At 38.8% G+C, this 26,577-nt stretch overlaps 1 protein-coding gene across 2 annotated transcripts in view; it reads left to right on the forward strand.

Annotated features, from left to right (window-relative positions):
* The window catches only part of LOC126268168 (uncharacterized), a 256,697-nt gene that overhangs the window by 43,355 nt on the left and 186,765 nt on the right, over window positions 1-26,577 (forward strand). For both annotated transcript variants that reach the window (XM_049973759.1, XM_049973760.1), the window contains exon 2: window positions 3,071-3,215. In XM_049973759.1, the coding sequence (XP_049829716.1) occupies window positions 3,147-3,215 (69 nt within the window). In that variant the 5' untranslated portion in view covers window positions 3,071-3,146. The remainder of the gene's footprint in view (window positions 1-3,070; window positions 3,216-26,577) is intronic.

A 26,577-nucleotide genomic window follows, 5' to 3' on the forward strand; every position in this document is an offset into this window, starting at 1 on the left:
GCTGCACTGCAGGAATGGAGATGTGTGCACAACACCTGCAGTGCAATCTGTCTCAGTAGTTTCGCGAGGAATTGCCTGTAGTTTCATCAGCGCTCATAGATATAAAATACAGTGAAACTGAAAGAGTCATAACAGACTTCACATCTCACAAACGGTTCAAGGTATCTAAATGAGTTTTTAGCAAATGATAACACACTATACAGAGAGAATTTTACTGTCTAGTTAACATGCAGAACTTTCTTATCTACTGCAATGTAAAGTAACCACTGACTTTTTCAGTGAAATAATGTATTTATTTTAATGACTGTCAGTAGCTGGTACAATGAGAATTAGTATGGGTTTGTAACAATATAAGTGAAGGAATCACATTTATTTTTTACTGAGCATGATCTTTTCATGAGCTATTGATTTAACTTTCCCTCATTTGTTTGACATTGTTCAGTTGATTGTTTAATAACAGACTGTTTCAAGATTCTGCTACAATTGCAACTGCATTAGCATATTAGTGAGTTGAAATTGTGCAAACCATTTTAACATGGCAGCAAGAAAAAGAAAAATAGATTTACAAGTCAGGCAAATATAAATCAGTTGTTTCATTGCAGTGTCCTATAAATCGTTGTGTTTTTAATAATAAACTTTTGACTTGTCAAATTATCGATCATTCTGGCAGAAGCTGTTGATATGATCATTTGCAGACTCACTGGCTTTGGCGTAGAATTTCTGTAAGGTAGACAGACATTAGTGTGAAGGCTTCAGCTATAAAACTCCACCTCCCCTACCACACTGTACCATCAGCAAGAGTGCTCCAACCGCTACAGTTCTCCTTTCCCTTACCATGCTGTCTGCACAGCTAAAGGCCATGTAGTATTGTATGCGCTCTACCCCATCTGTCTGCTTCCAGTGTTCTCCCATATGAAACTGTGAGAATGTTTTCGTAATGTTTGTGTATCATGTAACTGAGGTGAGATGTATGAACCAGCCCAGTATTCACATAGATGTTGGAAACAATCTCAAAAACAATCCAGGCTGGCTGGCACACTGGTTGTTACCATTAATCTGCTAGGCTGATTTGAGTAAAGGCTGGTGCTCCTCCTGAAAGTAGCATGCTAACCAGTATGGCTACCAGAGTGAGTCTCAAAATGCTTGACTCTTATATGTAATTATAAAAAACTTCGTGTTCTGCTTTACGGGAGGTTTTGTCATGGGGGAAGCTTTGTCAGAAAGGTCCACCGCATGAGTGTCTAGGGAAATGATTTCAATGGTGGTTTCCTGTTGCTTTTCACTGATGATGATGATGAAATGATAATGAGGACAACACAACACCCAGTCCCTGAGCGGAGAAAATCTCTGACCCAACCGGGTATTGAAACCAGACACCTTGGCGATGGCAGACCACCGTGCTGACCACTCAGTTATCGGGGTGGACTATATGTTAATATACATGTTTGGAATTTTGTGTATCTATAATTATGTACACTGATTGGAAAAAACATTACAGCACCAAGGAGGAGTACTGTGACATAAACGAAAGTTGGTAGGCATGTTTCTATATCTGAAAGATGGTGTGTATTAAAAATTTTCACCAGTCACTTAACAGTGGCACTAATAGTGCCACTATAAGAATGCGCATCAGGATAAATAAATACTGTGTTGGTTGTGAGCATAAGTTACCTTTGAGATTGAATGTGGTGAGTTGATGTTAATCAAGAATGCCTTTAAGGCACCAAAGACACCACTGTCACCACCTCATTGAGTTTGAATGTGCTCATACAATAGTTCTACAAGAAACTGTCTACCTTCTGTGATAATGCAGAAAGATTTGGCAGGAATGTAGTCACTGTAAGGTAGTCACAAGAATATATGTTCGCAAGAAGACCGGGCTCCAGATGGCCAAGTTGCACTACTGAGAGAGAAGACTATTGTGGTTGGCATGTGGCTCTGGCTGCATCTGCAGCAGCAATTTGAGCAGCAGTTACCCCAAAGGGCCACAACAAACTGTTTCAAATTGGTGACTTCAAGGTCAGCGCTGAGCCAGACACACTGTATTGTGCATACCAATGACCGCAAACCACTGCCTCTTGGAACTTCAGTGATGTAAAGTGAGAGGTCATTGGAGGGCAGGGTGCAGATCTGTTGTAATTTCTGATGAAAGCTGGTTCTGCCTCAGTGGCAAGGATGACTATGTGTTGGTTAAAAAGAAGCCAGTAGAGGGCCTCCAACCAACCTGTTTGTGTGTTAGATACACTGGACATACACCTGGAGTTATGGTCTAGGGCACAATTTCATATGACAGCAGGAGCACTCTTTTGATTATCCAATACACCTTGACTGCAAACTTGTATGTCAGTGTGATGGTTTGATGTGTGTGCTGCCATTCAGGAACATCAATCTAGGGGGTGTTTTCCAACAGGATAATGCTTGCCCACATACTGCTCTTGTAAACCAAGATGCTCCACAGAGTGTTAGTGTTATGCTTTAGCATGTTTGATCATCAGATCTGTCTCCAATTGAACACATGTGGGACATCATCCATTGACAATTCCAGCACATCATGCACAAACAGCATTAACCATCCTGGTATTGACAAACCAAGTGCAACAGGCATGGAATTCCATTCCACAAACTAGCATCCAGCACCTTTACAACACAATGCCTGCATGTTTGCACAATTGCATTCAACATTCTGGTGGTAACACGGGTTATTAATGCACAAGTGTTTCACATTTGCAATGGCTTATCTTGCAGTTACACTAACCTGTGATCTTGCAGTGTTAATCACTTATGTATGTTGCCTAGACAAATGTATTTCCAGAATTACTTATTTGTTGGTGCTGCATTTTTTCCTGTCAGTGTATAAGAAACAAAGCCAGTTCCATTGTGTATATGCTAATTTTAATTGGTGAACAATGATTTTGTTTCAACACGTAGATTTTACATAAATGAAGGTACTATCAGTAGACACTTTAGATGGAAAGAAGGATGTGGATAGTCAGTAAAAGAAAAAAAAAAATTCTTGCCAAAGTGCTAATAAAGTATAACATTAAAACTTAACATATTGCTCTTTTTGCAGGTGTATCACAGAATTTTAGCATCATTCATAAAATATTCAAGTCTGGCATATTTATATTGGGAGAATTGATACAATAATGCAGCCAGAAGTCGTGGTCAAAAAATTGTCTCCTGATGAACTGAGGAGGCATGGTTATATTTTGAAGGTACTGTTTTAAAAAGCACTAACAGTGTTTTTTGAGCTGTTTATATGTAGTGAACAGAAGTATCAAGTATTCCAGATACCTTTTCAAAACAACTATGATCGATATACACAGACTGAAATGACAAATGAAAATTTGTATGAAGGATTCGAATCCCAGCCTTGGTACAAATTTGCAGTTGTTACTTCAGTCTGCATATATGTATTGAAAATAAGTATGGTACTTTATCCAATGCCTCATGTTTTCTTTTACTTCAATTATTTTTCTTAAAAAAATTGGCAGTAGCAAAAGTAGTATATCTTCAAGAATATATTTGGAAAGCAGGTAAACAAAGCATCTTCACAGACATTGTGCTATTACGTGTAGTGAGTCAAGGCATGCCTCCAAAAGAAAACCAGTTATCCTAATCAGTTGTTAGGGAACATAAGAGTGTAACATGGAATCCAAACCACACTGCAGTGTCACATTTTGAGTTTTCACTAAGTGATCTCAGAAATGCAAGTCACAATAAATACCTGGAAAAATATAACAAAACAAACAATAAATCTTTGAGGCACTGGTTTTACATATAACAGGTGGAGTAGTACTGTACATTTATGGCATGTGTCAATGGATGTTTCAGCAGGATCCTAATATTATAGTATCCTGTTGGTTGTTGAAAAAAAGGTGTATGTCTGTATGCAGTTGGAGTTTTTCTTAACACAAAAACGAAAATATCTTGATAGTAAGTTATATTGACTTTTTTACTAGACCACAGAGTGTTAGTTTCTGTGCTAATTCAGCCAAGACATCTTTTATGACTACTGTAATCTTTTACTGCTATTTTTTGTGGTGTTTCATTTTGTAATTCTGTTAGTCAGACAACAGAACTAGAGATGGGGCAACTCAAATTACCAAACTGGGTTAACTTGTGCGGAGGGGATTTCAGGTCACTCCGAGTTAGACTGTTACTAACTCGAGTTGTGTTTGCACAGTGCGTAGTGGCCACTGCTATCAATGGTGGTTTTGCGTAAAGCTGGAGTTCACTGTGATCTTTAAAAATGCAGTAGCATATAACGATTTTTTTTTTTACAGAACATTAGTTTCATTGCAACTCAGAAATTAAAATTTTGAGTACAAAGGGACTAAGGGAAAAAATGACAAAGCAGTAACTTTACTCCATTCATCCTCAAGCAGTGCTATTTGGCTACCTTAAGATCATCCGATCATCATGAAAATCTTTACAGCATATTCTGGGTGTCTGATGAGCGTATTTTTGAGTTGTGGCCTATAGCATCATAACCATTCATGCACATGACAAAGCATCTGGTTACCTTAAGATGGTCCGATCACTGTCCAAATCTTGCGGCAAATTTGAAGTGTGTCATTAGTTTATTTTCAAATTTCAGTCTGTAATGTGGCATCTTTAATCCTCATGACAAGGCATTTGACTACCTTACCATTGCAGCAAAAACTCAAAATTGTGACTTGCACAGTTTGCATTCATACTTGTGAGCAGAAATTTGGGTACCTTATGATTACCCAATATTCATCAAAATGTATGCAGCAAGTTTTGGATGTTTCACGAGTCTGTTTCCTGAATTTAAGAACAAAAGCCCCAAAACTGTGGCCTGTAGGGAGGTATGCAGTCACGCTCTTGCACAGACTTTTGGTTACCTTATTACTGACCAACGGCTGCCAAAATGCATGCTGTGAATTTTGGATGTTTCACAGGTCTATTTTCAAAGTTTCAAACCAAAAGACACAATATTGCAACCTGTAGTGCAATTTACAGACGTAATGCTGAACAGCCATTTGGCTACCTTACAACTGCCTGATAACCGTCAAAATGTATACAGCATATTTCAGGTTTTTAGGTTTTCCACGAGTCTGTCTTCAGAATTTCAAATAGAAAGATCAGAAATTACACCCTTATGTAGTCTCCACCACACTGTGAAGCTCGGGTTGGTTAACTGAACTGAACCATAAGCTGTGCAGACGCAACAGAAGGAATTGTGTTGAATGTTATTTCAGATTTTTCATCCCAATTTGATTTAATTCAGTTTACACAAACTTTCAACTCCATTAAATTGGTTTGGTGTAAACCTTAGTTGTCCCATTTCTTAACAAAATGATTCTTAAGTTATTATCTACATTAAGTTCAGTCATACTCTGCAATCTACCTAGTAGTAAATGTTACTGAACACATTTTGTTCTCAAGAAATTCAAGCCACTCATCTACTTTTAACTACTTACTGTACAAATGTTTTAGGTCTCCTGTTCACAACACTGACTTTGAATTGAATGTTGAGATTTTCATGTGTACTAAACACAGCTTTTAGAACTGTGGAAGCAAAAGCTAATAGGAAGTATGTTTATAGTACATCAAGGCCTGTAGAAGTGTTAGTGTATGTATGTTGTTAGCAACTAAGTGTTGAATAGTCATAGTAGACACCGTATTAAGCAAAACAAGGTAATGGACTGTGGTCAATTGATGATAGTAAAAAAGCAATTATGAGTTCTTCATTGATTATGAGGATGAAAATAGCTGGCTGTGTTCCATACTATGTTTTACTTCAAAGTTTGTTCACTTTATACTCATGTATTGAATGCAACTTAATTTAACTGCAGTCTCTGGTGCAGTACAAGTTAAGTCACTTAGAGGAAACATAATCTACCAGGTGATCAAAAAGTTAGTATAAATTTGAGAACTGAATAAATCATGGAATAATGTAGATAGAGAGGTACAAATTTACACACATGCTTGGAATGACATGGGGTTTTATTAGAACCAAAAAACATACAAAAGTTCAAAAAATGTCTGACAGATGGGGCTTCATCTGATCAGAATAGCAATAATTATCATAACAAAGTAAGACAAAGCAAAGATGATGTCCTTTACAGGAAATGCTCAATATTTCCACCATCATTCCTCAACAATAGCTGTAGTCGAGGAATAATGTTGTGAACAAAGTATATCCAGAGTTGTCTTTAATCTTCCCTAGAGATGTCGGTCGATCGCGATACACTTGCAACCTCAGGTAACCCCAAAGCAAATAATCGCATGGACTTGAGGTCTGGGGACCTGGGAGGCCAAGCATAACGAAAGTGGTGGCTGAGCACACGATCATCACCAAACGCCGCGCACAAGAGATCTTTCACATGGACATTTTGTGAACTTTTGTTTTTTTTCTTTTTTCTTTTTTCTTTTGGTTCTAATAAAACCCCATGTCATTCCAAGCATGTGTGTTAATTTTTACCTCTCTATCTACATTATTCCCTGGTTTATTAAGTTTTCAACTTTATACTGACTTTTTGACCACCTGGTATTATTGGAAAATACACTCCTGGAAATTGAAATAAGAACACCGTGAATTCATTGTCCCAGGAAGGGGAAACTTTATTGACACATTCCTGGGGTCAGATACATCACATGATCACACTGACAGAACCACAGGCACATAGACACAGGCAACAGAGCATGCACAATGTCGGCACTAGTACAGTGTATATCCACCTTTCGCAGCAATGCAGGCTGCAATTCTCCCATGGAGACGATGGTAGAGATGCTAGATGTAGTCCTATGAAACGGCTTGCCATGCCATTTCCACCTGGCGCCTCAGTTGGACCAGCGTTCGTGCTGGACGTGAAGACCGCGTGAGACGACGCTTCATGCAGTCCCAAACATGCTCAATGGGGGACAGATCAGGAGATCATGCTGGCCAGGGTAGTTGACTTACACCTTATAGAGCACGTTGGGTGGCACGTGCATTGTCCTGTTGGAACAGCAAGTTCCCTTGCCGGTCTAGGAATGGTAGAACGATGGGTTCGATGACGGTTTGGATGTACCGTGCACTATTCAGTGTCCCCTCGACGATCACCAGAGGTGTACGGCCAGTGTAGGAGATCGCTCCCCACACCATGATGCCGGGTGTTGGCCCTGTGTGCCTCGGTCGTATGCAGTCCTGATTGTGGCGCTCACCTACATGGCGCCAAACACGCATACGACCATCATTGGCACCAAGGCAGAAAAGACTCATCGCTGAAGACGACACGTCTCGATTCGTCCCTCCATTCACGCCTGTCGCGACACCACTGGAGGCGGGCTGCACGATGTTGGGGCGTGAGCGGAAGACGGCCTAACGGTGTGCGGGACCGTAGCCCAGCTTCATGGAGACGGTTGCAAATGGTCCTCGCCGATACCCCAGGAGCAACAGTGTCCCTAATTTGCTGGGAAGTGGCGGTGCGGTCCCCTACAGCACTGCGTAGGATCCTACGGTCTTGGCGTGCATCCGTGCGTCGCTGGTTCTGGTCCCAGGTCGACGGGCACGTGCACCTTCCGCCGACCACTGGCGACAACATCGATGTACTGTGGAGACCTCACGCCCCACGTGTTGAGCAATTCGGTGGTACGTCCACCTGGCCTCCCGCATGCCCACTATACGCCCTCACTCAAAGTCCGTCAACTGCACATACGGTTCACGTCCATGCTGTCGCGGTATGCTACCAGTGTTAAAGACTGCGATGGAGCTCCGTATGCCACGGGAACCTGGCTGACACTGACGGCGGCGGTGCACAAATGCTGCGCAGCTAGCGCCATTCGACGGCCAACACCGCGGTTCCTGGTGTGTCCGCTGTGTCATGCGTGTGATCATTGCTTGTACAGCCCTCTCGCAGTGTCCGAAGGAAGTATGATGGGTCTGACACACCGGTGTCAATGTGTTCTTTTTTCCATTTCCAGGAGTGTATTTAATAACTTAGCACTAAAAAATGTTGTCACAGTGGACAAGTGTATAGACTACCACAGAATAATAGTGAGAAACAGCAATACAAAGATGCAAATCTTGATGTTTCCACTGATTTAGAGACTGTAGACGAAAGTGTACAGACAACCTAAGGAATCCAGGAATATCCTGGCACCAAAGAAAAAAGTTCAAATTTAGACTAGTAGTAGTCACAGATATAAAATGACCATGAAAGTGTTTCTGTTGGCAGTCATCAGAAGTGAATGCTTGAACTAGTGCAAAACTCTCTGGTTTGTGAACACAAAGTATCTGTTATTTTTTAAGCTAAGTGCAGGTTTCAGAAATGTTACTTATGACTTACATTCTCTGGGGAAAGACCATTGTAAAGAAGATAATTGATTGATTGATAGGATGCTGGGAACAGTTTGGACCATAATTTCAATTATGCAATTGAGAACAACATCAGGAACATTGCTGGTAGTGCTCGTCACACTAATGTGAAGATTGTGCCACTCTTTGCATTATACAAGTCCAATCCGATTACATATAGATGTGATTTATTCATTGTATTTCACACCAGACTCAATATCATCTATATCTCAAGTAAACAGTCAGTGAAGAAACAAAAAAACTGCAGCTTGGACAGCACAAGCATAAAATCACAATACACATCGACTTTTACATCAAAATATTAGAAGCACTTAACATAAGAAAGTGAGCTTCTCATATCACTAAAGGAAAATGGAAAATCTAAAGAGCTTTCTACAGATGCGCTATGCACGTCATTAAGTTACTTGGAATTCGCAGAAATTGAAAAGATGCAAGTAAGTGTGAAATTTCTATTGGCATGATATAAGGAAATCAGGAGTGTCTATATACACATAAAGTGGAATAAAGGCCCTGAAAGAGGGCTGTACAGAACAGTTCAATTACTGCTGTACTTCAGTAATGATTTTGAAAACTTAAAAGACAGCAATTCTGACATTACAATTTTTAAACTCCTCTAAGCAGTTAGAGAAAATACTAAAATTACTATAGAATGTGATAGAAATCCCTAAGATGTCATTGTATGATACTGACTGCAATCTCAATTTGTATTGTTAACAGGCACTTAGACTTAAAGATGTCCATTTTTTTATTTTACTTCTGTTTTGCCAGAATGAGTGGTCAACATTGTCACATTTCATTTCTGGTGGCAGACTGCAGTCTAGCATTTGGTTGGAGATTACATGTGGCTGTTGAGTCAATGTCTGAGGGATTTTCCCTGATTGTTCACTGTAGTTCTCCCTTTGCTACCTGAAATTATTGATCATTGCAGCGTGAGAATCTAGGATTCATTTACCTTGGGATTCCATTCTTTCTTGTTAAAACTATTGTCATGTTTGTAAATTTCTATGTCTTCCTGAACAAGTGGGACTCGTAGTTCTCCTCCACACCAAGAGCATGCCTGTCAACAAACTTTGTTATCTTACATATTCATTGTGCACATATTACAAGCATATTAATCATGCCCCTTTCCTGGCTGGCGTGATAATTTGAGAGATTGTGCAAGTCAGTTTTCAGTACATGCTGTGACCCAGGTTCTCACTATTCCTTGTAACTAGCACATCGAGGAAAAGCAGCTGTCGGTCTTTTTCTACTGTTCAGATAGAAAGTCAGTGACCATTTCCACAAATTGGCTCCACACAATGGAGGTGTCATTGGTGTACCTATATCACACCTTAGGTTTGCAACAGGCCAAGTCCAATGACTGTCTTTCAAAATGCTCCATGACGAAATTGGCAACCACTTGATGATAGAAATTGCTGTTGCATTTAAAGTCTGTATTGTTAAATAGGGCTGCTGATAGAAAATTTGTGTATTCAACCTCAGAAACCAGTACATGTTCTGGGACAAGGGATAGGCTCCAGGACATAATAATGGAGCAAGAGGCCCATGGGTAGAAAAATGAAGATGAAGAACAACAAATAAGTCTGATTGTGTTTGGACACATTTTTTGGACAACAATGAATATTCGTTTAGACTGTGATGGTGAACTATCCCTAATATTTCAGGAATTAACATAAGCAGTGAGAAATGAACATTTGTGTCTGATACTACCAGCGAAAGGTGTTCATGTTGTGGGTAAAGAACGACAGTAAAAAGAAGCAAATAAAAATAGAACTTAGACTACCTATCACAAATAATACATTTACTGTATTAAATTAAACACTTATTTAGCCTTGATGCACAGACTTAATTATTGGATGGCCTATGTTTTGGGTTATGTGCCCATTTTCTACTATGCATCTGATCCCTAAGGTGGCACCAAGCAAAGATAAACACATGAACTTCTTAATCCAAACTATAAAGGTTACCTTTGCTGACAGTTTTGACACTGTTACAGTGTATGGTCTACAACATTGATTAGAACAGCATTTACAATAACTACGAATAACATAAACTGGAGTGGAATCATCTGCACAGGAATTGGTGTAATGATCTGTTTGTGAATGAAGGCACCCAGGTTCTTCCCACATCTACATCTGCATTGATACTCTGCAAATCACATTTAAGTGCTTGGCAGATGGTTCATTGAAGCACCTTCACAATAATTCTATATTATTCCATAAAGTGTGGGAAAATCGAACATCTATATCTTTCCGTGCGAGCTCTGATTTCCCTTATTTTATTATGATGATCGTTTCTCCGTATGTAGGTCAGCATCAACAAAATATTTTTGCATTTGGAGGAACAAGTTAGTGGTTGAAATTTCATGAAAAGATTCCTCTGCAATGGAAAATGCCTTTGTTTTAATGATTGAAGCACTACTAAACTACTATACTAAACTTTGCAGCAGTATTCTACAAGAGGATGGGCAAGTGTAGTGTAAGGAGTCTCTTTAGTAGTGCGGTTACAATTTCTAAGTGTCCTGCCAGTAAAACACAGTCTTTGGTTATTCTTCCCTACAGCATTTCTTGTGTGTTCCTTCCAATGTAAGTTTTACGTAATAGTAATTCCTAGGTATTTAGTTGAATTTATAGCCATAGATTCGACTGATTTATTGTGTAACTGAAGTTTAACGGAGTCCTTCAGCACTCATGTGGATGATCTCACACTTTTCCCATGTACAGGTAGCAGCATTGTCTAAAAGGGGTGATTAACTGAATCGAGTCTGCTCATTCAATAGCAAATTTGAGGATATATACATTTGCTTTTTTTTAATATCTAATTTTTTTAATTAAGTGAGTTTTGCAACTTTTCTCTTTGTGTTGAAGACTTCTACTTGTATTACATATTTGTGCTTTTCGTTTAAGCTGTGTTCAGCGAAGGATGAATCAGGCTTTTTTAACCTCCAGCTCCTATGGTGTTCTTTGAGCCTAGCAGAGACTGACGTCCCTGTCCCTCCAGTGTAGCAAACTGACACTCTTTGCAGATGATCATATAAACCACACTTTTTATGATAGCCAGTTGTTTATCATTTGAGTTGCCCATAAAACATGTATCCTTTTAGAAAGGTAAACAGTAGTATTTCCTTTTTATTCTACCTACATTGTTTTTTGGGCACAGTAAAGGGCTGGCTTGCTTCTTCAGTTTTTTTTAGTGAGAATGTCAATAATTTTAGATTCAAATTCATTATTTATGGTAACTGTTCTGTTTTATGAAGTTCTTCATCACATTCTTTTTGGTACTTGAGGATAGAAAGGAGATGCTGGATCAAGTATTGAAATGCTGTATGTTTGTACGCTGGTGGATGTTAAGAGGAAGCCGGATTTATATGTCAGTAAAGAAGTCTTTCTGGTAGATCTAACATTTATGCCTACCATTTTCTATCTGTAAGTTGATGTCTTAGGAAACTGATGTTGGAATTTCCCTACTTCATACTGACCTTTACGTTAGTATACCATTGGTTCATATTTTCCAAGAACTTCTGGAGTTGTCTAGTGGAACCTTTTCATATACAGAGAATAACATTGATGTATCTCTACAAATAGACAACCCATTTAAATAGTGCTCCATCCTTAAGATAATCAATTTTCCACTTGTCCATGAACATTTCTGCTGGGCAAAGGGGATAAGGTTCAAAATGGCTCTGAGCACTATGGGACTTAACACCTGTGGTCATCAGGCCTCTAGAACTTAGAACTACTTAAACCTAACTAACCTAAGAACATCACACACATCCATGCCCGAGGCAGGATTCGAAACTGCGACCATAGTGGTCACGCGGGGGGATAAGGGGAGGGCCATTGCCATACCTGCGTGCTTACAGTAACTCTCTTGAAAGCAGAAATAATTTTGATTTAAGCAACTTTCTATTCTACTAATTGTGCTTAGCCACTCATCTGGATTAATGCTCTGCAAATACAAGGATTTTGACACAGTATCTATAAAATCTTTCACAGGAATTCTTGAGAACAATCAGTATACATCAAAAAAGACTAATTTTGTATTTGATGGAGTCTTAACATCTGCTAACAAGTTTACTTAATCCAAACTGTTCTTAATGCCATTTTCCCCTATGAAGTTTAGTTTTTTCCTTAATGATGACAGTGAGCTTCGTGACAGTATAGTGCACTGGTGCCTGTATTGCAGATACAACTGGTCAGTTGGCACTCCTGGTTTGTGAAGTTTGGGTAAGTGGAGATTGAGTAAGCCATGCAGCTATGAATCCCTAGGATTCATTTGAAGGATACTGTTACCAACATATTCAGAAACAATATGGGAGCACTTGTGCAGTTTACATGACACAGGTAAAATTTGTAATAAGATAAACAATATTTTAAAGGCAAAGGGTTTCTGTGTGTTCTTCTATGCCCCACAAACAATAGATACATGTTGGTTCAATTCAAGAGATAATCTACCAGCCATCATGAAAAGTGGAGTTTGCAATATCATCTACAGAGCATCAGTCTAGCTACATTGGGGAGACAGGGAGATCAGTCTCTCCTAAAGTCCATGTCATGTAGGAAGGTGGCCAAATTTTCAGCTGTTCTGCGTATCGTCCTACATTAACCACTAGCAGCCAATAAGATTCATTCTCTTTCTGAGTAAGTAGCTGTGAGCTACAGCTAGACAGTGAGAATGTCTCTCCTGCCTGCTGCACTCTTGCCTTTCTTTATGACAACTGACTTATTCATTGAATTGTTGATGTTATTTTTGTGCAGCAATATAACAGCAAATATGTAACTGTAAATCTGTTACTGCAATTTCCAAATAATGTCAGATTTCAGCAAAAAATGTGAAGTGCTTCACAAGCAAGCAAGGGATATTATTTACCACATTTATAACTTTTTAAAATGTGAATTTGAAAGCAGGACACCTACTGTTCACATTTGAAGAAGCAAGAACAGACTGCAAAAGTCTGTTGTGTCAGCTACAGAACTGTGGAGAGGATTGTAAATAACAGTGTCAGAACTGTAGAAACCTCAGGAAATGTTGGTCTTGAGTTGCCTGGAAAGCATTGATGTTGCAAAGAACCTATAACACAGATGAATAGTTTTGACAATGATATTTTAAAGTGCTCTGTATTTGAGATAAATAAAAGTGGTGAATATGTGGCATCACAAAAACTTGTTAAAATTATGCCTGAGAAAATTGGCTTTGAAGGCAGCAGTATTCCATCAACACACACACACAAAAAAAAAGAACAACTAGTTTCACATAGGGCCTATGGAAGGAAGTAGTTCAACAGTGCATAACCTGTATACATGGGTGAATCAGAATCATTCCAGGAATATCTGGTGAAAATTAGTGATGGTAGTAGTGGTTTGAAAGTTCCCATAGCAAATGTTCTCTGATAATTATTCTGCATTCTGGCTCTTCTTCTGGTTTTATTTATTTAGGTGTAAGAAATCCAGCAGTGACTACCATTTCCAAATGAATGCTGTCAGTTTCAAGTAGTCACTCACTGAACAAGTCATGTATCAAAGTCGGTCATTAATGTACCCTGCCAGTTATCATTCAGCTGTTACAGAGAAACTCCAGGGAACCAGATATTGTGCTCTGGGTTATAAATACAAATATTCTACATAATGTAAACCAGACTCATGCAGTTCTTTAATTCATACAAGTCATGTGATAGAATGTAAAAAGTTGACTTTCTTGTGTGAGAATGTGGTTACACTGTTTTGCATGTACCCACATATCACTGTCAGTATAACCAAATGGAATTAATTTGGGCACTGTTAAAGGCTATGTGGTGGGGGGAAACATTGAAGACGACTGACACTGAACTACTTGAATGTGAAGCAATGGACAACTACACCCCTTCAGTGTGAGACATTATGTATGACATGCTGGACAGCTTCATGAAGAAGACTTTGAGAGGAAGATGAAGACGGAAAGAAGGTTTGAATATGTAAATCATAAATTTACAATCAGATGGTTTGCGCACAGACTTAGACACCAGTGATAATGATATTACATTGTAGACATTGGTTATAAGGGTTGTAGAATATTGATTAGCAGTTTTTATTTTATGGAGTATGCCGACTGTAATGTTCAATGCAACGCCGAAGGAGAAGTTAAGCTTTTACATGTGTTGCATGCACTAAAAAGCACCTGGATAAATTTGTCAAAAACTCTGATATTTCGACACATAAATCCCTGTCATTCTCAAGGCACAAATTGGAAAATGCCTTAAAATGATATGGAGGATTACCTGTTGAGATATCAGTGGTTTTTGATGTTATTAGTCAGCATTCTCTCAAATTTTTCACAGAAGATGGTTAGTTGTTTGCTTGTTCAATTGTTCATAAACGTGGTATGTTGAATGAGTTAGTTTACACTCATAATGCCTGTCGACAGCAAAAAATTTGACAACATACTGCCCATTTATTGCACAACAATTTAGACTTAGCTATAGTCAAACACACCCACATACATGCATCGTACACTTTTTTTAAAATTTTTTTTTTTAAATGTGTGGGACAGAAGCAGTTATCAAGCAATTGCAACCATTTTGGTTTGTGTTTGAAGTTAATTGTGTTGTGGATTACAATTTTACTTGTAATACAGTTCAAGTTGAAATAAATGACAATAACTGCAACCAGTTTTGATGCCCTTGTCATCAGACAATCATCATTTTGAAAGAAATTGTACTTCAAGCCCTCTAAAAGCTGTGTCAGCTGTTCTTGCCTTCCGAACTCACATGGGCTCAAGCTATGAAGTGCTGGATGCAACGTTGTCCAGACATGAAGTAATATTTCTTTCATGTAGATGATTGAATGAAATCCATTTCAAAATTTATTAGTCCCCTGGATTTGAGTGTATGGTACAGTGCACCATAGGCAAAAGAAACTGATAGTTATCTGCAGCAACAGAGTCTGGTAGTGCAAAGTTCGTTTTCCAACACTCTGCTGCCATGAATGTGCAGAACTCATCCCCTCCATGTTTTCCTATTGCCCCCCTCTGTGTGTGGAAACACTGTTCTATGTGAAGTGGGCTATAGGATCAAAGAACACCATAGATGCACGAGATTGAAGAAGCCAGATTCAGCCTTTGGCAAACATAGCTTAAACCAAAAGCACAAATATGGAATGGATGTAGAAGTCCTAAAACACAGAGAGAAAAGTTGCAAAGCTCACTTAACTAGAAATACTAAACCTAAAAAACAGGTGTGTACATCCTCACATTTGCTATTGAATGAGCAGACTTGACTCTGTTAGTCACCTTTTTTGCAAAATGTTGCTACCTGTATATAGAAGAAGAATCTGGGTGCCTTCATTCATAAACAGATGACGACACAAATTTCTGTGTATATAGCTCTACATCAGTGCGTGTAATTCATAATTATTGTAAATACTATCATAATGAATGTTGTAGAACACAAACTGTAACTGAGCCAAAAGTGTCAACAAAGATAACTTTTATAGTGTAAGTCAAGAATAAATGGATTAAGAAGTTGATATGTTAATCTTCGCTCAGTTCCATCTTTGTGTACTAGAAAATGGGCTTACAGTCTAAACCTAGGTCATCCAATAATAAAGTTTGTGAATCAAGTCTAAGTAAGTGTGTAGAGGAACTGGCACCACATAAAAGAATATGTATTCGAATTTGTGCAATTATTCACTTAACTTTATTATACAGCATAACAGAACAAAAAATTAAGTGTAGCAGGAAACAAAACACACTTCTCAACAACTAGTGCAAAGAAACTTGCCTCATGCTCATGGTGTCCTGTCAACTTTTGATAGTCACTTCCACCAGCCCCCCCCCCCCTCCCCTCTCCCCCTCAAAAATGTAGAGTGTAGAGTGACAGGTATGGCATGGTATTTAAACTGCACCTCTTGGCCCACACGAGTGCAGACAGGAGAGAAGTGGGTGCTGTCGGATGGTTCCTCTGATGCAACCAGACCCAGGGTGTTAGAGTCGCACCAGTCACAGCTGTGTGGCTCTTGTGGGAGGTGTGCATGAAGTTCACTGTTGGGTTGCGGGCAGTGCTGGCAGTATCCAAGTGGGTTTTATCTGCTCTATGGACACTTTGGTCAGTATTCCATGGAGGAGGATGTCCACCGTGTGTGTGTCTGCCCTATAGCTCTTGATATGGGCAAGTGTTAAGTGGCTGTAGATGATGTCATACCAGATCCATGCCAAGCATGGTGTGTGGACAACTATTGAAAGCTTTGTGTGTGAAAATCGGGCATGTGCTGTGATGTGACATCAGAGTTGTGTGCTTTCTGATTTGGTGCAAGAGGTGGGGTAGGTGTGCCTCAATCGAGAGTGGCTATATGTGCAAAAGTGAGGTGTCTGACAGCACAGAAGGGTCCACCATAGCCGCCCCAGACCTATGATACCTCCGAACCAGAGCAAGAGCAACAAAAACTTGATAGTGCCCCCCCCCCCCCTCCAGCCTGCCGCCTGTCCTTCAAGTGTTTGAGATAGGACATAAAAAATTAAAAAAAAAAATAAATTCAAAAATATTTCAATTTTGTAGCACACATCTTTCTGAAGAGTTTGATAGATAAAACGTTTAAGTTCAAGGAAATGTAAGCATGTTATTTGGTCTTAAGTGTGCCAAACTGCATTGACACACATCTTCTCACAACATTCTCCTATCACACATCACTGTATTTCACTCTGTAGAGTAATGGGAGCCACCAAACCTAAGCCATTAAACCTATAATCAGGGCAGTGGAATTTAAAATTTCCTGTGGTGCTTCTCCTACTCCCCGTCAGCCAGTTTGATACCCCATCCCACCCAGAAAAAAACTTGCAATTGATACTGGGTGAGATAATTTGTGACTGGGAGACTAAGCACTATTCAGAAAATTTGCACTCTTTATTGCCTATTAGCTAATAACTTTCTCTTTCATATGACAGAAAACTAAATAAAGGAAACATAAAACTAGAAAAGACAAGAGACAAGCAAGACAGTGTACATTTCTTCAGTCCTTAGGTTCCAACATCTTTTCTGTGCAATCTTGCTACAGCTTTACATGGCACGCTTTAGTTTCTGTGAAAGAATCTATCACCTCATCAAAGTTCATCAAACGTTTTGCTACATGAGAAATCAAATTGTCGCTGTCTAATACAGAAAAAGCTGTTAATGTTAATAGTACCCAAGACTGGTGTGGTTTCTTGATCAGATTACATCTGTTTTGTCACTTTCTGCTAGATAAAAGAAAATAGGCCATAGGCCTTTCTAATATTCCAGCAGTTGTAACACATGCCAATATAATTCATGAAGTGCTAATGTCAAACACCTATTAGGTCTACTACAAGCAAAAAGTTTTATTTTAGGAAATAGTTTCATGTTTCATTCATATGCTCCAGTTTCTCAGGCAGGAGATCAAACAGTAGTAGTAGTACTACGAAATTTTTATAAAAATATTTATATAAATATAAATTTGGAATCGTCATTGTTCCATAAAATTTGTGTGATGTCCCTGCATCTCATCCTTGCTCATTCTAACAAACAATCTTTTCTTCACTAATTCTTCAAATATTCCTGCCATTGCCAAAATATATTCTCCAGTTAACTTCACTAACACTGCCAGAATCACTGGTTCAGTTGTTCCCCATTTATTCCCTAGTTAGGCTTTATTACATGTTCGTACAATTCATTTCCCACACTAATCTGAGAATAAAACTTAAATGGCTGCTATCTGGGGCCTGTAAAACTGGTCCTTAGTAGTGTAGTGATGAAGCAAAAATATTCTGTCAAAATTTCGTTTTCTACGAAGCACCAAGAAGATAATATGTAATCTATCTTACCTGTTATTCACATTAGTCATTTATTCCCTCTCTGGTAGTCTGAAATATGGATTTTGCTAATAATTATAACAATGCTTATCATTTGCGCACCCAGTCAACAGCACAAAAAAATGCCAATTATCATTCACCCATTCGGGTTTATTCGCCTCAGCTCATACAGCCCATCCCCTTTTGTCTGTGGGAAAGCTTTTTATTTCTAGATACGATGGGAGTTTCCCTGTCAGTCACATTGTGTACATTATGAACGCATTCAAAAACCAGCTTATGGTTTGTTGAGAAATCAGCTTAGAATGTGTTCAGAAATGTTCAAAAACCAACAGGGATGTTTGTTTCAGAATCATATGAATAATCGATAGGTCAACATACACTGGATGCTAGGCGCTTTAGGGAACAAGGTTTTTTTCTTCAAGAATATGAATTTAGTGCCCACTGAAATTGCTGCCCAGGGCTGATACCTTGGTTTGCCTCCCTACAACCCCTCCCTAGATCCGGGCCTGGTCATAGTAGGTAAGTGCCTCAAAAAGTCTGAAGATGACTTTTGCCATGCTTCTCATGGCACAGGAGTTGCTTTTGTTCTGATCTATAGGTTTTGTGCAGCAAGTGATTAATGCCCTCTAGAGTGTGATGTAAACTTGCTGTGGAGGAGGGTGTAAAATGATGCCCGACACTACTGATGAAGCATGTTAGTCAAGGTTGCAGATCATCAAAGTGAACTGTTCGAAATCTGAACTGTTTGAAATTATCTACTATTTGTTGCTTCACAAAAATGTTCTTCATAACCAAGAGTCTCTTCTCTGGTTGCTGGGCATGAAACAGCGGGATCCAAATTTCCAGTCACTAAGCAGTAGACTGTAAGAACCAACAGACGAAAAGTTCATAGCTCATGGAATCAGCACTGTTATGGGTAACCGAAATGTGAACATGATCCCATTTGGTTTGATTTCACTGTGTCCTGTACATTGGCTGTGTGGGGCGATATCTTGTGGCAGTGTCATGTGAAATCATGGCACAACTGGTGTGGTTGGAAACATAATGTCACGCATGGATTTGGTTTGAGATGAAGGATCCCATGACACCATTAACTCAGGAATTTGTTGTATCATGTTGAGTTCCTTTTTGATGTTCTGTATGGCAGTGTCAATGTCACGGAGGAAGTTTGTGCGGACAACATGCTGGTACTGGAGGATACAGAATACATGTAAAGAAAAATTGTCCACTTCACACCATAGTAGTTTCAGGGTACTCACACTACATAAAAGAACATGTACCCATATTTGTGCTAATGTCCACTTAATTTAATTGTACTGTAACTAATTACATCAAGCGGCAAACAAAACGCACTTCTCAAAAACTAGTTCAAAGAAACTGACCTCAAAGACCAGGCACACAGTGTCTTATCGACTGTTGATAGTCACTCCCACAAGTGCTTCATTTAATTACTACAGTACACAATGTTTCATAAGGAACCCGCAGCTGAATCAATTACAATAATTCACTTACATTTTATCAAATGTTATTATTAGCATATAACCTAAAATTAGATGTACTTTTATATTTATATTTGACAGTAAAGTATTGCTAGACTTTAATTGGAATGCATCACAGATTTAAAATAACACCATATCTTCGAAGTCGGTTTAATAATGAATAGGAAAATAGGAATGCAGGTAAGCTACTGCAAACAGCATAGTGAACGCATTATTGTGGCCAAGATAGATATGAAGCCCACGACTACTACAGTAATACAAGTTTATATGCCAACTAGCTCTGCAGATGATGAAGAAATTGAAGAAATGTATGATGATATAAAAGAAATTTTTCAGATAGTGAAGGAAGACGAAAACTTAATAGTCATGGGTGACTGGAATTTGGTGTAGTAAAAGGGAGACAAGGAAACATAGTAGGTGAATATGGATTGGGGCTAAGAAATGAAAGAGGATGCCGCCTGGTAGAATTTTGCACAGAGCACAACTTAATCATAGCTAACACTTGGTTTAAGAATCATGAAAGAAGGTTGTATACATGGAAGAACCCTGGAGATACTAAAAGGTATCAGATAGATTATATAATGCTAAGACAGAGATTTAGGAACCAGGTTTTAAATTGTAAGACATTTCCAGGGGCAGATGTGGACTCTGACCACAATCTATTGGTTAACCTGTAGATTAAAACTGAAGAAACTGCAAAAATGTGGGAAATTAAGGAGATGGGACCTGGATAAGCTGAAAGAACCAGAGGTTGTACAGAGTTTCAGGGAGAGCATAAGGGAACAATTGACAGGAATGGGGGAAAGAAATACAGTAGAAGAAGAATGGGTAGCTTTGAGGGATGAAGTAGTGAAGGCAGCGGAGGATCAAGTAGGTAAAAAGACGAGGGCTAGTAGAAATCCTTGGGTAACAGAAGAAATATTGAATTTAATTGATGAAAGGAGAAAATATAAAAATGCAGTCAATGAAGCAGGCAAAAAGGCATACAAACGTCTCAAAAATTAGATCGACAGGACGTGCAAAATGGCTAAGCAGGGATGGCTAGATGACAAATGCAAGGATGTAGAGGCTTATCTCACTAGGGGTAAGATAGATACCACCTACAGGAAAATTAAAGAGACCTTTGGAGAAAAGAGAACCACTTGTATGAATATCAAGAGCTCAGATGGAAACCCAGTTCTAAGCAAAGAAGGGAAAGCACAAAGGTGGAAGGAGTATATAGAGGGTCTATACAAGGGCAATGCATTTGAGTACAATATTAAGGAAATGGAAGAGGGTGTAGATGAAGATGAAATGGGAGATATGATATTGCGTGAAGAGTTTGACAGAGCACTGAAAGACCTGAGTCGAAACAAGGTCCCCGGAGTAGACAACATTCCATTGGAGCTACTGACGGCCTTGGGAGAGCCAGTCCTGACAAAACTCTACCATCTGGTGAGCAAGATGTTTGAAACAGGTGAAATACCCTCAGACTTCAAGAAGAATATAATAATTCCAATCCCAAAGAAAGCAGGTGTTGACAGATGTGAAAATTACCGAAAAGTCAGTTTAATAAGCCACAGCTGCAAAATACTAACACGAATTCTTTACAGTCGAATGGAAAAACTAGTAGAAGCCAACCTCGGGGAAGATCAGTTTGGATTCTGTAGAAACACTGGAACACGTGAGGCAATACTGACCCTACGACTTATCTTAGAAGAAAGATTAAGGAAAGGCAAACCTACGTTTCTAGCATTTGTAGACTTAGAGAAAGCTTTTGACAATGTTGACTGGAATACTCTCTTTCAAATTCTAAAGGTGACAGGGGTAAAATACAGGGAGCGAAAGGCTATTTACAATTTGTACAGAAACCAGATGGAAGTTATAAGAGTCGAGGGGCATGAAAGGGAAGCAGTGGTCGGGAAGGGAGTAAGACAGGGTTGTAGCCTGTCCCCGATGTTATTCAATCTGTATATTGAGCAAGCAGTAAAGGAAACAAAAGAAAAATTTGGAGTAGGTATTAAAATCCACAGAGAAGAAATAAAAACTTTGAGGTTCGCTGATCACATTGTAATTCTGTCAGAGACAGCAAAGGACTTGGAAGAGCAGTTGAATGGAATGGACAGTGTCTTGAAAGGAGGGTATAAGATGAACATCAACAAAAGCAATACGAGGATAATGGAATGTAGTCAATTTAAGTTGGGTGATGCTGAGGGAATTAGATTAGGAAATGAGACGCTTAAAGTAGTAAAGGAGTTTTGCTATTTGGGGAGCAAAATAACTGATGATGGTTGAAGTAGAGGGGATATAAAATAGACTGGCAATGGCAAGGAAAGCGTTTCTGAAGAAGAGAAATTTGTTTACATCAAGTATAGATTTAAGTGTCAGGAAGTCATTTCTGAAAGTACTTGTATGGCGTGTAGCCATGTATGGAAGTGAAACATGGACGATAAATAGTTTGGACAAGAAGAGAATAGAAGCTTTGGAAATGTGGTGCTACAGAAGAATGCTGAAGATTGGATGGGTAGATCACATAACTAATGAGGAAGTATTGAATAGGATTGTGGGAGAAGAGGAGTTTGTGGCACAACTTGACCACAAGAAGGGATCGGTTGGTAGGACATGTTCTGAGGCATCAAGGGATCACCAATTTAGTATTGGAGGGCAGCGTGGAGGGTAAAAATCGTAGAGGGAGACCAAGAGATGAATGCACTAAGCAGATTCAGAAGGACATAGGTTGTAGTAGGTACTGGGAGATGAAGAAGCTTGCACAGGATAGAGTAGCATGGAGAGCTGCATCAATCGGTCTCAGGACTGAAGACCGCAGCAACAACAACATCTTCGAAAAAGTGGTGGCAGGAGAACACACTTATAAAAGTTTACAAGCTTTTCGAACCTGTGCTTCCTTCATGTAGCAGAAGGATTGAAGGAGAAGGAAGAGGGGTAAAGGAGAAGGACGGATAAGGTTTAGGAATAGGGGTAGAGTTCGAAAAGCCACCAGTTTCCTAAATCATTTTGTAAAACCTCATCAATCCTTTACCTTCACACCTCTTCCTTCTCCTTCAACCCTTTTGTCAGAAGAAGTCAATGGCACTGAAATCTTGCAAATTTAATATCTTTTACGCGTATGTCAAGGCAGTAGGCGGATCAAAACAAAATGTCCAGACACTCTGTGACCAAAATGGGACTGAAACAGAGGATGACAGACTAAAGGCTGAAATACTAAATGTCTTTTTCCAAAGCTGTTTCACAGAGGAAGACTGCACTTTAGTTCCCTCTCTATATTGTCGCACAGATGACAAAATGGTAGATATCGAAATAGATGACAGAGGAATAGAAAAACAATTAAAATCGCTAAACAGAGGAAAGGCCGCTATACGTGATGGGACACCAGTTCAATTTTACACAGAGTACACAAAGGAACTTGCCCCCCCCCCCCCCCCCCTTTCAACAGTGTGCCATAGGTCTCTAGAAGAGCGTAGCACTCCAAAAGATTGGAAAACGGCACAAGTCATCCCAATCTATAAGAAGGGACGTCGAACAGATGTGCAGAACTATAAGACCTATATCTTTAACGTCGATCAGTTGTAGAATTTTGGAACACGTATTATGTTTGAGTACAGTGACTTTTCTGGAGACTAGAAATCTCTGTAGGAATCAGCATGGGTTTCGAAAAAGACAATTGTGTGAGACCCAGCTCGTGCTATTCGTCCACGAGACTCAGAGGGCCATAGACACGGGTTCCCAAGTAGATGCCGTGTTTCTTGACTTCCGCAAGGCATTCGATACAGTTACCCACAGTCGTCTAATGAACAAAGTAAGAGAATATGGACTATCAGACCAATTGTGTGATTGGATTGAATAGTTCCTAGATAGCAGAATTCAGCATGTCATTCTCAATGGAGAGAAGTCTTCCGATGTAAGAGTGATTTCAGGTGTGCCGCAGGGGAGTATCATAGGACTGTTGCTATTTACATTATATATAAATGACCTTGTGGGTAACATCGGAAGTTCACTGAGGCCTTTTGCAGATGATGCCGTGGTATATTGAGAGGTTGTAAAAATGAAAAATTGTACTGAAATGCAGGAGGATCTGCAACAAATTGATGCAAGATGCAGGGAATGGCAATTGAGTCTCAATGTAGACAAGTGTAATGTGCTGCGAATACATAGAAATAAAGATCCTTTATCATTTAGCTGCAATATAGCAGGTCATCAACTGGAAGCAGTTAATTCCATAAATTATCTGGGATTAGGCATTAGGAGTGATTTAAAATGGAATGATCATATAAAGATGATCATTGGTAGAGCCAATGCCAGACTGAGATTCATTGGAAGAGTCCTAAGGAAGTGCAATCTGAAAACAAAGGAAGTAGGTTACAGTACACTTGTTCGCTCATATCTTGAGTATTGCTCACCAGTCTGGGATCAGTACCAGATAGGGTTGACAGAGGAGATAGAGAAGATCCAACGGGGAGCAGTGTGCTCCATTAGAGGATCATTTGGTAATCACGGAAGTGTTACGGAGATGATAGATAATCTCCAGTGGAAGACTTTGCAGGAGAGATGCTCAGTAGCTTGGTACGGGCTTTTGTTGAAGTTTCTAGAACATACCTTCACTGAAGAGTCAAGTAGTATATTGCTCCCTCCTACGTATATCTCACGAAGAGACCATGAGGATAAAATCAGAGAGATTAGAGCCCACACCGAGGCATACCAACAATCTTTCTTTCCATGAACAATACGAGACTGGAATAGAAGGGAGAACTGATAGAGGTACTCTGAGTACCCTCCGCCACACACTGCCAGGTGGCTTTTGGAGTATGGATGTAGATGTAGATATGTTTATATCTCTCTACTTACAATATATTTTCAAAAATTGATTATTTTTGTTGATTTAACATACTTTCGAATTTGACAGCATTTGTACTTTCTTACAACATTTAATAATGAATAATAAAATGTTACTGAGAGTTATGAAATATCTCCATACTTGTGACCTTATATCAATTTCGTCATTAAACACATACATCAAATGCTGCACTAGTCTGTTACACTATTACATACCCCCTCCCCACTTGTACTTTCCAAAATTGTAATGCAGAAAGTGTATGCCAGAGGGTGTAAGCAAAAGGTAAAAAAGAAATACAAAAAATATTGTACTGATAAAGATTTGACCATAAAAGTACAAAGTACCTCACAAGTGACTACTAACTGCTATTGTATGGTTAGTATGACAGTGAGTTGTGAACTCATTACATGAATACGCTTTTTTAATTTATACTGTATGTTTTGTGTCAACTGCTGAACAAAGTTGTAATACTTGTAATATTTCATTAATACTTTGCACATAATTGTTTCCACTTTGTTTAGTGTGTTACTTAGTACTGACAGTAAATGCAGAATCTCATTTTCAGTAATAATTCATTGTCTTGAATTGTTATTCCGCCATTCCACATACTTACTCAGAAAATTCGCTGATTACAAATATTACATTTAAATTTTATCTTATCACAGATTATACCATTAATTACTTTCACAAAATTACATGTTTCAGCATCAATACAGTCCACATATCTCTACGAACACAATTTACTTCATTCCAAGATACAGGCCCCTGATCTTTACTTTCATTGGTCTACATCATAATCATGTCTAATGCATCATCATCATCAACAATAATATCACCATAATCCACAAAGAACTATAACTTAGCACCATAATAAGTCACAAAGAATTGCTGACACACCATGATCTTCATATCATTTCTTCTCTTAAAAAATTCTCGGTGCTTCATAAATAACCTTGACAGTTCAATTCCATAGTCGTCTGTTACCTAGCTGCAACATCATGAAAGGTCAACAGCAACATCCATTTCAATAGAACTTCATTAAAGACAGAACATCCTGAACCACTTTAATAGTGCATATTTGTCAGTTCTAAATCTTAGTAATGACAAGAGCATAGAATATTTTCATTAAACTGTAAAGTTCAACTGTTAAAAAAAAATAATTCTGTTCTAATGATTAACATATATTTGAAGTTATACAAGGATGATTGGTATAAGCAGTTATACACAACAAATATTTCCATACAGATCTCTGTCTACAACACAAAACATGTTCGCAAGAGATGTCAACTAACATCAAGTTACTGCCAAGATGGTGGCGTGTATACAAACTGTTGTAAATTCCTCTGTAAATTTTGAGTTGTTATCACAGTAAAGTGTTGTTCATGTGATATTATAGTGGGGAAAGGTATTAGAGCATGCTCACTAATTTATAAATGGTACCACACAAGTTGTTTTGTGAAATTAAACTCTGATAGAATCTCGTGTGATTGTGGTCAACTGTGTAATGGTCTCCAAGTAGAAATGGAAATGTGCAGTGCCAGAATTGAACTAAATGTGTTACATGAGCTTTATTGTGATATAAGTGCAGCTAGAAAATACGTAGAATTTCTGGAGAATTTAAAGCAAGTATCAAGGAATCTTCTTGAAAACAAAAACTGTGAATCAGAAAGTGTTTACAGCAGGTCTACACCTTAAAAACTACAGAACAATTTCGACCTTCTAGATGATGGAAAAGCAAACAAGGAAGACTTTAATGATACTGATTGCCATCTAACAGATGCTGCTGATATATGAAAATATAGCAATGGCATTGCCCCAAAAGGCAGTAATGGCAGAAACATGTATCTTAGGAAACCCAAGTAAGTTGTTTACTCAGACAGTCATGGTCGTGATCTCACAAAAATTTTGCAAAATGAACACAATCTTAGAGCTACCAGCTATGTAAAACCTGGGGCCCATATGCATGAAGTTATAAAAAACAGACAGTGTTATAACATTACACAAGAAACTCGGGTTTTGGCTATAATTGGTGGTGAAAATGATGTCTATTGCAATGAACTAAAAAGTGCCATCCGTGACTTACAGAAAACCCTAGACACAGTGAAAAATGAAAGTGTAATAGAGAC

The sequence above is a fragment of the Schistocerca gregaria genome, chromosome 4 (genome assembly GCF_023897955.1).
Source record: "Schistocerca gregaria isolate iqSchGreg1 chromosome 4, iqSchGreg1.2, whole genome shotgun sequence".
Lineage (NCBI taxonomy): Eukaryota > Metazoa > Arthropoda > Insecta > Orthoptera > Acrididae > Schistocerca > Schistocerca gregaria.